Here is a 13728-nt window from a genome sequence, read left to right as displayed (position 1 = left end):
CAGCACTTCATATTTCGCTTGGGAACCCTGCAGCCCAATGGTATCAATGTGGTCTTCACAAGCTTCAAAATCTCCTCACCCCCAACCGCATCCCAAAACCAGCCCAGCGCATCCCAGCCTCCCTAACCTGTCCGTCCTTCCTCCTACCTATCCCCTCCTCCCACCTCAACCCCCACCTCCACCTCCTACCTGCCAGCCTCATCCCCGCCTCCTTGACCTGTCTGTCTTCCCTGGACTGACCTATCCCCTCCCTACCTCCCTACCTACACTCACCTTTACTGGCTCCATCCCTGCCTCGACCTGTCCGTCTCCTCTCCATTATCTGCTTCTTTATCTATCTTCCATCCGCCTCCCCCTCTCTCTCTATTTATTTCAGAATCCCCTTCCCCTCCCCCATTTTCTGAAGAAGGGTCCAGACCCGAAACGTCAGCTTTCCTGCTCCTCTGATGCTGCTTGGCCTGCTGTGTTCATCCAGCTCTACACCTTGTTATCTCAGATTCTCCAGCATCGGCAGTTCCTACTATCTCTTACATGCTCTCACATTGTTTTATGTTGTAATGATATTAAATTCTGAAAATGAACTAAATAATCAGGTAACTTAAACTCTAGGAGTAGAACGTGACCTTAAATGCTGTTAAATTACCTTAAAACTTGTTCACTAATGTTTCTCAGGGAAAGGAAATCTGATTTGCCTGTCTGAGATTTCAGTCCTATTATAAGCAGTTGATTCAGATTAAGTGTGGGTGGGCAAAAATTGCCATTTTGCCAGCATTCCCCATTTCAAGAAGAAACATCTTAATACTTAATCTGTTTGAAATAAGCTGAAGGAGAATTGATGACAATGTTGATTGAGAGTAATAGTATGAAACAGATGCCATTTGTGGGTTAACACAGCAGTTGTTGCATTCTGTGAGTTGTTGCACTATATTTCTCACCAAAAGATAAATATATTTTTAGCTTAATATTAAACATAATATGATCTGTGATTTTTATAAATGTTGACTGCTTAGCAAAATCAAATTCTGTCGATGTTTTTGCGAGGTGAATAGTGACAGTTGACGGCTGGGACCAAGCGTAGGTTGAAGGGTCAAAGGGGAAGTTCTAAATGGATGAAATTTCATTCCGTCTTCTCCCACCTAAAATATATAAATACTTTATTTCTGCTGTTGTGTGTAAGGTCAAAACTCCTTCTTAACAATTTATGGGATGTAGCAAAGGAATTGCTTTTGTCAGGGTTCCTCATGGAAAACACTTAACTCTGTTACTGACAATATTGGGGCCAGTAAAAAGGTTTGTTATGGTGAGAGGCCCTTATTGATAGGTCACTGGGTGTACATGTGCTTTAGCAAGTATGCAGTACAACACCAGGCTTGAGATGTTAGGACTTTCCAGTGTTGTTTTTCTCATTCCTTTTGGCAGTAGTTTATGAACTAGCTTTTTATAGTCGCAAAAACTCAAAATTTAAGACAGTTATAGCCAACAACAAATAGTGTTCATCAGAAATAAGATTCAACATTTCTTTCACACATAGACTGTGCTGGATTTTTTTATGGTTATGTATATATGAGAGCAAAGCAAATCACTTAAAATCAAGAGGAATGTGTCGATTATAGAATCTGTCAATTACCCTTTCACAAAGCTGGCACCCTTGCATTTGTTGGGGACTGTATAGGTGAACACTTTAAGTGCATTTACTTTTGGCTTAACTTTTCTCTTGAGTGAGCAACTTGTAGTATATCTGATACCTACAGAGGCTGCACATACTCACTTTAAAGGAATGGCTAGACTAATAGGTTCTTGATAGAAATAAGTAGAATAAACATTTATGAGATTTTCTGCTTTGTATGCTTGGCAACCGCTGTTACACTTTTGCACAGAAGTAAAGAATTGATGTTAGGAGAAGTGCATCTTTAGATAGGAGGTGAAACTTGTCACACCCCTGTTGATCTATTCATTTTTAAAGCCTACGTCAATATTTCATGAAGAATTCAGAGTTCTCCCACTGCCCTGAACAATAAAGCTTACTCAACCAACTAAACAAAAGTATCTTCTTACTTATTTTGTTATTGTTTTGGGTTCCTTGCTATAAGAAAAATGGTTGTCATGCTTGCCTATATAATAATGGTTGCTGTACATTGAAGTAATTTGTCAATTGTGAATCACTAAGGTGTGTTTGAGATTTAATATGGCATTGTCTATAAGTGCATCTTTTCAAATATAATGATTAGCGTAAGTTGATACAATTTCCTACACCCATTAGACCTAATGTTTACTCAGGGTCAGGAAGAAAGAGGTAGGAGAGGGGCATGGTGTAAGGGAGCTTATGGAATAGAAACCTACAAAGAACCTTTTTCCACACATCCAGCTGAAATTAACCCAAAGGATGTCTTAACATTTCTTTTACAAGGTTCGGGTCTGCCCATTAGCTAGATTGACAGGCTGGCTACATACCTGGCAGTTATCACTTAAGTCTGAGATCATGAACAGCTAGACAGGTTGGATATCAAGGAAGGATGGTGTTTAGATATAAAACCAAAAGGATTGCGGTTGCTGGAAATCTGAAACAAAAACAGAAATTTGCTGGAAAAACTCCGTGGGTCTGGAAGCATCTGTGGAGAGAAAGCAGAGTTAATGTGTTGGGTCCAGTGAAATTTCTTTGGAACTGTTCTGAATTCTAAAGAAGCGTGTTGGGCCTGCAACATTAACTCTGATTTCTCTTCACAGATATTGGCAGAGCTGCTGAGTTTCTGTTTTTGTTGGTGCTTAGCCATGATTTGATTGAACATCTTGGTGGAGTCAATCTTTTTGATGATGGTGGGAGGGCGTCAAATCAGATATCATGGCTGTAAAGCAGTTGGGTAATCACAGCAGTGGTGATTTGGGAGGGGTTGCAGGAAAGGCATTCACTTGTGGAGGGTATCTTGTTGGGCCTGGATGAAAAAATCCTGCTTCTTCTGACCCATAAGCAATACAATAAAAATACTTACCTTATGAATGCAGCTGTTGTTACTTTTAAGGTGTGTGACTGCTCAGCAATCCAGGAGTTAATGCATGGGGATCAGAGAATGGCTACAAGCAGAAGTCATTGTATGATGTATCCATGTGTAACCAGGAGAGATAGGGAGGGATAATCTACAAAATAAAGCAACACAAATCAGCAAACAGACCATGGATAACAAATAGAAATTAAAGGGATAGTAGGATTTTTCTGAAGAAGGGTCTAGGCCCGAAACGCCAGCTTTCCTACTCCTCTGATGCTGCTTGGCCTGCTGTGTTCATCCAGCTCTACACCTTGTTATCTCAGAAATTAAAGGGAACATCTTGTTCCTTTTCACCCATTAGGAATACTGGGCTTCGTATGTTAAAGATGGAAATACAGTTAAAATTTAGAGATAATGCTTCCTTAATTGTTTTTAAACAAAACAGAAAATGCTAGGAAATCTCAGCAGGTTGGGGAGTGTGTGTGGATAGAGAAACATTACGTTCTTGATAGAGAGAAAGATAACAAAATAATTTTGTCCTGTGTTCCTGGGAAACCAGGAAGATCTAGGTCATCTGAAGCTATACATTCAGAAGAAGAGTCAATGGCCTCAAAATGTTAACTCTGTTTTTCTCTCCATGCATACTACCAAACCTGCTGAGTTTTTCTAGCATTTTCTACTTTTATTTCAGATTTCCTGCAGCTGCAGTATTTTGTTTTTCTTTGTATTTAATGCTTGAATTGCCTCCTGAGAGGAAGTTGGTCACCTGCCTTCCTGACCTCTTTTCCAATAAAACTTGAAGTGGCTGGTTTGGAGGCAGCTCAAATGGATGTGAAATCAGATTCTATTTCACCTTCGCAACTGCTCTTGACAAATTGTCCTTGTGGGGGTGGGGAAGGGAAACAAGGGGTACTGTGAAGAGGATGGTAAACAATGTCTGCATGAAACAGAAATGTTGAAAAGAAAATTATTAAATTAAATCCACTGTGAAGAAATTGGACATACTTGGATTGAAAGAAAAATGAGAGAAAACATAGATGGAATATTATATCATGAAAATGAAAGTACAAGAGCAAAAAATTGTTTCAGAGGTTTCAGGAATGAGATCAAAGCCGCAGGCTGGAAACAGGAAAAAGTAATTACTTGGTCAATCTCAATCATTTGAGGCTTCAATCAGTTGTGTAGAGATCCAGAGAAAAGAAAATTAAACAATGAAAAAGATGTTCGAAACTATGGATAAGATACAGAAAACAAAACTATTTTAGGTGGTTGGTGAGTTGGTAACTAAAGGCCCCACCTCAAAGCCTGAAGAGATAATGTCTCTCTTACATACAGCATTGTTGGAAATACCATACCAGGAAAAGACATTGAAACACGATTTATGAAAACTTTTAGAAGTAACATGAATGAATTCTTGAAAAAGTGACAGGTTGAAAATGTATGCAGAAAGAGCAGGGCAGTGGAGAGCTTATTCAGAGAATCAATGCCAACACTTCTGTGCTGTTTCTCTCAGTTTTCTTTTCTAGTCACTATTGAGTTGATGTGGAGGTGAGTATACATCATTGTCGTATACTTGAGATAACAATGTGTAGAGCTGGATGAACACAGTAGGCCAAGCAGCATCAGAGGAGCAGGAAGGCTGACGTTTCGGGCCTACTTGTTTTATTTAGTTCTTGTCATGTTACAGTCAGGGGGACTTTGCTGTCATAAGTAATTGCTGGTTAATACTTGCAGTGACTTTGTTTATTTGGACAGCAGTGATCAGAAAACCATGTGTATGCCTGATGGATAGGTTTTAGTAGGATTCTGATGGGTTTCAATTATATTCATGGTAACTATTAGATTCTACATTCTGTCCATACATCTGTGAGGGGAAAAAAATGCAGTTTTAACTGTTTTGCCACCTGACTAGAAAACTAGCGGGTTTTCAAATTGTTTGAACGGTGAGGAAGGGAATCACAGCAGCTAAATAAAAATAAAGTGTATGACGCAAATAATTAAAATTCTCAACGCAAGGATCGGAGTGAGACGACATGGTGCCTTATAATACAGTCACATCTAATTGTGCCCATATTGGTTCTTGTGCAATTGAACTAAAGGTCACGTGGCATGTTATGTTTGAATGTTTACGCTGTGACTGTGGTAATTGTACAAAAAAAAATGGCTGGAAAGAAAATGACTGTAACTAAGCAATTTGCATTTTCTAATATGTGGAAGGTATTTGGCAGAATAAAAGTCCTGATATTAAGTCATCCCAATCCTACTTTTAAGAACGAATTGATTCCTTACTGTCAGATTTGTTGTTATCTGCTATCTTTTCCAATCGATCGTGTTTTGTGTAATAAAACACAGTTATTATTAGCTGCCTGATCTTTCAAAGGAGTAATTGCAATCATCTACATACACACAAACTTAGACACAAGGTTCCCAGATAGTACACAGGAGCAGGGGTCGAGGGATTCTCCACTCCATAGCCAAGGGTTGATGAGATCAATTGTACACACTGGCACAACTTTGCATGCAACCCGACATCTTCCTGATTTGTATATGATAATAGAAGGCTATAAGAAGTAGGAGCAGGAAGTAGGCCATTTGGCCACCCAGCCTGCTCTACCATTCAATAAAATCCTGGCTGATGTGATTGAGGCCTCAACACCATTTTCCTGCTTGACTCCCATAACTCTTTTGTCCATTAACACTCAAAAATCTGACAACTTAGCCTTGAATTTATTCAATGACCTAATCTCCATTGCTCTCTGGGAAGAGAACTCCAAAGACTATCAACCTTGTGAGAGGATAGGTTTCCCTACATCCCAGTTTTAAATAGGAACCCTTTGCATTGAAATTTTTACCCTTATCTCATCTGCTGTATGGAGAATGAACATCCTTTCAACAGTTAACCTGCCTTCAGAACTTTATCTGTTTCAATAAAATTATCTCTGATTCTCTATGGTTCAGTTATTCATCGTCTTAAGTCATAGTTTACCTTTTTAAAAATCTTATATTCCCTTTCCTCTCATTCCTGTTTTCTTGGTCTCAGTAAAACACGTCATACTCTGTTCAAAGAATGGAAATTCAAATACTTGATGTTCTAACGAGAATGAGTCTAAAATCAACAAGCATCATTTTGAATTATATTGTGTCCAGGATTGAGGGATTAGCTATGGATGCCTAAAGTGGTCGGGGGTGCTCCTGTTAAACAGGGCATCCGTTATTCGAGTCAAACTAGGAATACCAGAAAAGAATACACAGTGAAATACAATTTGTAGTCATCTAACGCAAGGCACTGAAAAGAAAGATCTATATGACTCCTGAGAAAATATATTATTAGGAAAGCTTTGTGTAACAGATTATGTTACTCTTATCACTCCTTGTCATTTCTATTTTGGTGGGATTCCTTGGGCTGTTTATGTTAACAAAATATGAAGAAATTCTGCACAATATTTTCAAGGAAGTGTATTTTGTTTTGACTCAGAAAGTGCTCCCGTTAGAGATTGATTATAGTAAAGCAGTTGCAAGATGGGATTGTCTAACCTTGTATCAAAGTACATAATTCCTCCTGCTGCCATTTTAGTCACTCTTCTTGTCTTTTGCTGATCCAGCTAATAAACTCTGCTGCATTTACTTAGTTAGAAACTATCCCCTGCTTCTGTATGGGGCACTACTGTAATCACTTCTGGCTCAGTTTATAAAGGAATCCTTCAAATAGATTTAAACTGTAGACATCTATGAGTCTATAACCTTCAGATTTTGGAGTTTATAAATAAAGCTGAGTACAAACATGGTCTGTTAAGGATAGAGATAGTAGGAACTGCCGATGCTGGAGAATCTGAGATAACAAGGTGTAGACCTGGATGAACACAGCAGGACAGGCAGCATCAGAGGAGCAGGAAGGCTGACGCTTCGGGTCTGGACCCTTCTTCAGAAATGGGGGAGGGGAAAGGGACTCTGAAATAAATAGGGAGAGAGGGGGAGGTGATGATGGAAGGTGGATAAAGGAGCAGATAGGTGTAGAGGAGACGGACAGGTCAAGGCGGCGGGGATTGAACCAGTAAAGGTGAGTGTAGGTGGGGAGTTGGGATGGGGAATTGGTCAGTTGAGGGAAGACAGACAGGTCGAGGTGGCAGGGTGAGGCTTGTAGGTGCGGGTGGGGGTAGGTCAGTGAGGTGGGAGGAGCGGATAGGTGGAAGAAAAGATGGACAGGTCAAGGAGGCAGGGACAAGCTGGGCTGGTTTTGGGATGAGGTCAGTGGTGGGGAGATTTTGAAGCTTGTGAAGTCCACATTGAGACCATTGGGCTGCAGGGTACCCAAGCGAAATATGAGGTGCTGTTCCTGCAACCTTCGGACGGCATCAAAGATTGCAGCGATTGCAGCTATGAGACAAGACTATATTTGTTACATGATTGAAAGATAAAAGAACAGGGTAAACACATGATTTTTTTTATAGAAGATGAACAGGATAAAACCAATATGGAGATTGGATTTTCATGTACACTGTCTGGATGGTGATCTTGTCATGTGGATTTCCGGCCTTCAGAGAATCTGTCTGATTTTCATTGTGCTGAAACAATTGAATCAAAATCAGTGGAGTCCTGTAAAGGGTTGTCTAATGAGTCATATTACCAACCAGGTAATGATGACATAAATGTACCCCATTGACTCATTAGGTGGAAGAACTGAGTTTTTTGTTATAATTTCCATGTTAAAGACACTGTCTGATCTCCAACTTGTGTAGTCCAGGTGGCTGCAGTTAATCAATTCCATCCCATTCACAATCTCTGATCATTTCAGCTTATATCGAGCTTCTTGAACATCGGCCAGCCTTCAGCTTTGAGCCACGTTTATAATGACCCTTCACTCAGAAGCTTCCCTAAGTCTCCAGGGATGGTCTTGAGAAATTCAGCTTTTCTTTTACATAAAACCTCAGGTTTAGTCTGATGCATGTCTTGAACCTCCCACCTCTCCTCTTCAGATTGGTTTGTTTGTCTTCCAATCTCTGTTTATCGCACAAATAATGGGCTCGTTCAGCCTTGATTGTATAGTGCAGCTTATCTGGCTGTCTTTTCAGCCATATGAATTCCTCAGAAGCTAACATAATCAGTTCCAAACGTTAGTCACAACATCAAACACATTTCCTCTCCTATGTAATGGGGTTGATTTTCAACCCATCTCCCTGGGGAAAACCAGGTGGCTGAAAAGTGAACAGTTTTTTTTAATAGACTCAGATCCCGACTCCTGCCAACTGTTTGAATCCATAAGCTGTGGATTGGTGCAGGCGGATAAGATGCTGTCTTAAAGTTACTGGTAGCTTCATAAACTTATGCCAACTAGCATTCTTTAATATTGGTAGACTAACACTTTCCTTTCTGGGAGTTGAAGAAACAGGGCTGAAAAAGAAATACAGTACCCTGTGTGCACCCCACCAGTGCGTCCTCCTGCCATCATGACTGTACTACCCCACTCCATCTTTACTCCCTGAGATCATTCCAAAACACTCTTCCTGCTATTTAGCTGGAAGCAGGATGGTAATCTTTCACTATTTGTTTTTCATTTTCAGGCGGTTACGGTCTTTATGCAATTGCAGTCAGGAATTTCTAGCATCTCTGATGTTCTGAAATGAAACTACAAGGTGTTTTGATAGTAACCACTCTGCAAGCTATTACAGTGCTTCACAAATTCAAGAAACTTTGTTTTTTTTTGTTTTAAGGAAGCAATCAGACCAGATTAATTTCTGGCACCTCAGGAATTCTTCAGTTGTTGACTCGATCATATTCATGCTAATATAGAATTATCAACCAGAATCTTAGGACATCTATTCTGTTTACTGTGCTGTGCAAAGTAACATTTGCTGTGTTCTGCAGAAGTTACAACATTCCGGTTCACTTCAAAATTCTAACAGAAGACTAAACCTCATTTTTCTTTGCAAGCATTAACCCCATTGTAAAGAACAGTGCACTGTTAAGTTTAATGCGTTGGAAACCCCGGACCAATTTTCTAGTCAGGCCTGATCTGGAAGGAATCCAAAACTAACAGTATAAAATTCTTTATTTTGGTTTCCTGGTGACTATTTTTTTTACAAGAACTGCATTTCACGATGCATGTTGTTATGTTCGGCTTTAAGCTCTTCTGCACAGCACAAAATGAACCCCACTAAGACTGAACAGTGGGAAAAAATGTAATAAAGGTTTCATCCAAAACATATAAAACTTTGATTGAGCACCAACAGTGATGTGTCTGTATTCCACTGTGGGATCAAGAGTAATCCTACCACAATAGGTCTATCTTCTTAAAACAAGCATATTAGTATTATGTTAGATTCAATAAAAAACATGTTTTTAAGAAGGTTGAGTTTATATAGAACTCTCAGATTGGAGTTCAGGAAACAGCTGTGCCCTGAATCCCAGCAAGTGCAATCAATCCAATGCAGCCCTGTCATCACTTTCAAATCTTTGATTCAAATCTCCATGTAGTTTCATTTAAATAACATAAGAGAGATTCATTAAGCACCACCATGTCTCCCTATGATCTTAGTGTTATTGTTATCCTGTTTGTACCAATGGTTTAATTTCTGTCAGGTATTTAAATGCACCAATCCCAGAAAGGCATCAGGCACCTGGAAGAAAAATTAAGGACTGGTATCTGACTTATTATTTTACTTAACTTCATCAGGTCACCTCTAAGTCTATCTTCATTCAGCTGTTGAACTCTAACTGTAGATAACTAAGGTTCTATTGACTAGGAATTGTTGTTATAATTCATCACTGCACTATTTCCAATGCAATTATGTCATTCACTGTGTGAGAGACCAGAAGTTCAAATGTTGTTCAATCAATGATTTCTATGTTGACAAAATTGCATTCTTTGATTTGATTTGCTTTGAAAGGTTAGCTTTAGTGAGTTTCTTTCCACTGATTGTGAATTGCATTGATCTGTTCAGCTTCTTTAATGGTAAGTATGCAGTGTTGAACTACGTGTATGACACTACATTGATCTACATTTCATGGGCTGATAATGGTGAGCCTTTTCCTGCTACAGTCTATGCAAATAGTCACAAGTATCATATGTAAATAGCTAAATAAAAATTACAACAAAACTGTCTTTGAATGAATCTATATAGTGTGGAAACGGGCCAATTGGCCCAAGGAGTCCACACTGACTCTCCGAAGAGCATTCCAGGCAGATCCCTGTAACTCTGTATGTCCCATGGCCAATCCATCTCACCTGCACATCTTTGGACTATGGGAGGAAACCAGAGCGCCCATAGGAAACCCACACAGACAGTTGCCCAAGGCTGGAATTGAACCTGGGTCCCTGGAGTTGTGAGGCAGTAGTGCTAACTACCGAGCCATCGTGCCACCCCAAATTATTGATTTAAATAATGCAAGGCAGTCATTTCTTATTGCACTCTACTGATTTATCTCAGATGATTTCTTCTGAAATAATGGGACCAAGAGTCACAAGTAATGACCAATATCGAGACAAATGATCCTGAACAGCAAAAACTGGCTTCTAACCACACAATGTGCCTATTTTCCCAAAGATAGTAGTTGAAATGTTTGTGGCACTGACCACATTGAACACAAAAGAACTGCAATAGATTTTTTTGAAAAATTCTCTATATCCAATAGAAAATTTCATCAGCATTTCATTACTTTCTCTCAAGATACTGGAGTGGTGGAAATGTTAGCAGAGTGATAATCCAGAAGTGTGTGCTAATGCTTTGGCAACACTGATCCAAATTCCTCTGGACTAGTAGTAGGGTTTGGATTCAATGAACAACCATGGACTATAAAGCCAATAATAGTAATAGTGATTGATTGTTATAAAACAAAATCCAGAATCTGCCATCCTTACCTGGTTTTGCTGACATGTGACTCTGGACCCATAGCAATGTGGTTGACTCTTAACTGCCCTCTGAAATGGCCTCTCAAGCTACTCAGTTCAAGGGCAATTAGGGATAGACAGAATTGTTTGGACTTGCCATTGATGCCCACATCACATGTAAGATTAACAAAGGACATAATGGACTGTATGATTCAAGGAACACATGTTACTTTGTTGAGAAATTCATAGAATTTTGTGTTTGTCACAGAGTACCACTGCACAATACTTGTTGGAATAAAAATAGAGGTCATGGAATTCTTTAGACCTACTCCCCATTTCATTTGGATCAATTTTAAATTTCATGTCAACTCCATTTTCTTTGCTCTATTCCCTTTGATGCACTTAACTTACAAACATCTACCTATTCAATTGCCCCAACAATAACTTTTGGGTAGGGTTCCAAATTTCCGAAGCTCAGAGTTAAGAAAATTGCATGGTCCACAAACTAAGCCTGTAACAAAGTGCCCCAGATGGCCTAATTCTTTTTGAGGGTTTGAGTGTTGGGGGCAGGGAAAGGCATTTGGCAGCAGTGTTGCTGGTGTTAGCAGGAGTAAGGCATGCTGTCACCAGAGACAGTGCCAAGGTAGCTACAGGTCCTGCCAGATGCTGAGCTGAGTTGCCTGAAGGCCCGCCTTGATGATCCAGGATTTTTGAGGATGTTTAGAAACAACTGAATTTAAAACCCTCCAGCCTTAACCTCTCACACCCCCAAAGAAACATTCCTTATGCCCTGTCCACACCAGTCAATTGCACAACATGCCTCTCTACCCACTCCCATGGACCTTCATACACTTCATGCCAACCTATGTCCCGTTCATACCCTCCAGAGACTCTTTATAGCCTCTTTGCCAAGTAAGTGCCAATTCATACCAACACATGCCCTCCGCACCCATTGGCCTTTCATTGCCGGCTCACCCAGTATCCATAACAGCTGACCTAAGGAATCGTCTGAGATGAAGTAACATAACCTTCTGTCTCTTGATGAATTATTTTAAAAGAGTCTTATTGATAAAAACCAATTACTTCATGTAACTTAATTCAAATAATGAATCACATAAAAGCAAGTATTTGTATTTATGACTTCACCTCAAAAACTTCATAAGGTTTTCGACCTGCAAATCAATAATTAAAGTGACAGGCATTCTAATGTGGTAGGGAACGGTTGTGAAATCCGTCATGTAACAAGAATTTTAAAATAATAGGTCTCAGAATAATGTCTACAGGTAAGATATACTGCAAGCACCTCTCCATCTTTATCAAAACTTAGGCCATTATATTAGACTTAGTTTATGCAACCAATGCTCATAATCTAAAATCTATGCCCCAGGATCATTCAAATAAATCTAGGGCCAATTAAATATTGAATACGTGATCTGGATATCTTTTCAGCACTGAATTTATACATTGTTGCTGCATACAATGGAATGGCAAGATAAACATTGTTAAATAATAAAAAAAATCAATCCAATAAAGTGCAGTTAGGGTAAAAATATGGATTATAACATTTGCTATTTTTGAGGTGGAAATGCCACAGCAACATCTGGCAGGATAAAATATGTGACCATGCATGGAAACGTACCTCACAGAAATGCCACCCCAGTGTTACCCAACCAACTGTCTCCCCATTGAAACACATCAATCAAACTGAAATTTCTACTCTTGCTCTTTAGATGAGTGGTAGACTTGCTGGAAAGCTATGCCATTTCTAGTCTAATACCCTTTTTAACAATGCGGTCATTGTTGATTTAATTGGAGATGCGTAGGGGAAAGCAGTGGCACAGTAATTGCAAGTCCCAGTCCAAAGTTCTGGGGATATGGGTTGTAATATCAACTTGGCAAATGGTTGAAACTTGAATTCAATAAAATTCTGGAATTGAAAGCTAGCCTAAATTTGGCCATTTAACCATTGTTATAAAATACCCATCGGGTTTACTGATGCCTTTGAGGGAAGGAAATCAGTCAGCTTTACTAGGTTCTGGACCACAGCAAAGCACTTGATAATGACTACTCTCCGAAATGACCCTAACAAACCAATTAATTTCAGGGGTAATTAGGGATGGACAACAAAAACCGGCCCAGCTAGTCATGGCAACATCATACAGTTGGAGAAAGAATAGAAGTCACATAGATTTTCCATGGAGCTGTTTGACAAGAAAGCAATGAAACTGAATGGTAATAGAAACTTAAAGGTTCCAAAGCAAGCATTAGACAAAGGGAAAAGCTTCAGGAACTATTTATCAAGCTGCAGAGGCCAGAGTAATCTATCTTTATCTGTGGATCTTACTTAAGACTTGTGCTTGGCCAATTTTTTTTCTTTCCCTCCTTGAACCGTGCGAAAAAAAAAGAAGAAACATAACTGGCAATTCTTCATGGAGGAGTTAGCCCCTGGTACAGCAGTGTCAGTTCTGCTTGAGAAATGGGACTGAGATTTACATTGGGTGACGCCTGCTTGCTGGAAAGAATTCTTTTCCAAGTGAAATGGAATAATAAGAATGAAATATTATAAACTGCTCGAGTTGTTGTGAGCATTGCCAGACTTTAAGATTTCAGTTCTCCAAGGTTTAAAGGAGCTCTATGTTTTACTGAATCTCCATTGAGGAAAAAGAGAACATATCATACACTTATGATCCAAAAGTACTTTAAAGAAACATGTGTACATACATATGAAATGTTTAAACATTTATTATCATGTCAAAAATTACTGAAAGTCCTCCCTCCCCTGATCCAGCCTGCTGCTAGTTAAAAAGCCTAGTGAATAAGATTGGCTAATGCAGACTGACCTCAGATTTTACATTCTCCTCAGTAGCCTAGGACACAAATGCAAGCTATAGGCGATTAGGAGTCAGTGGCTCACCTTTGGGT

General features: G+C 39.4%; 1 protein-coding gene across 1 annotated transcript in view; it reads left to right on the top strand.

Annotated features, from left to right (window-relative positions):
• Positions 1–8580, top strand: part of rspo1 (R-spondin 1) — a 125527-nt gene extending 116947 nt beyond the window's left edge. Inside the window, exon 6 of the mRNA XM_048612955.1 lies at positions 8540–8580. Coding sequence (XP_048468912.1) covers positions 8540–8580 — 41 coding nt within the window. The remainder of the gene's footprint in view (positions 1–8539) is intronic.
• The last annotated feature ends 5148 nt before the right edge of the window (positions 8581–13728 follow it).

Source organism: Rhincodon typus, chromosome 27 (genome assembly GCF_021869965.1).
Source record: "Rhincodon typus isolate 14 chromosome 27, sRhiTyp1.1, whole genome shotgun sequence".
NCBI lineage: Eukaryota > Metazoa > Chordata > Chondrichthyes > Orectolobiformes > Rhincodontidae > Rhincodon > Rhincodon typus.
The sequence above is the reverse complement of the archived record's forward strand: the minus strand, read 5'-3'. Positions and strand labels throughout refer to the sequence as shown.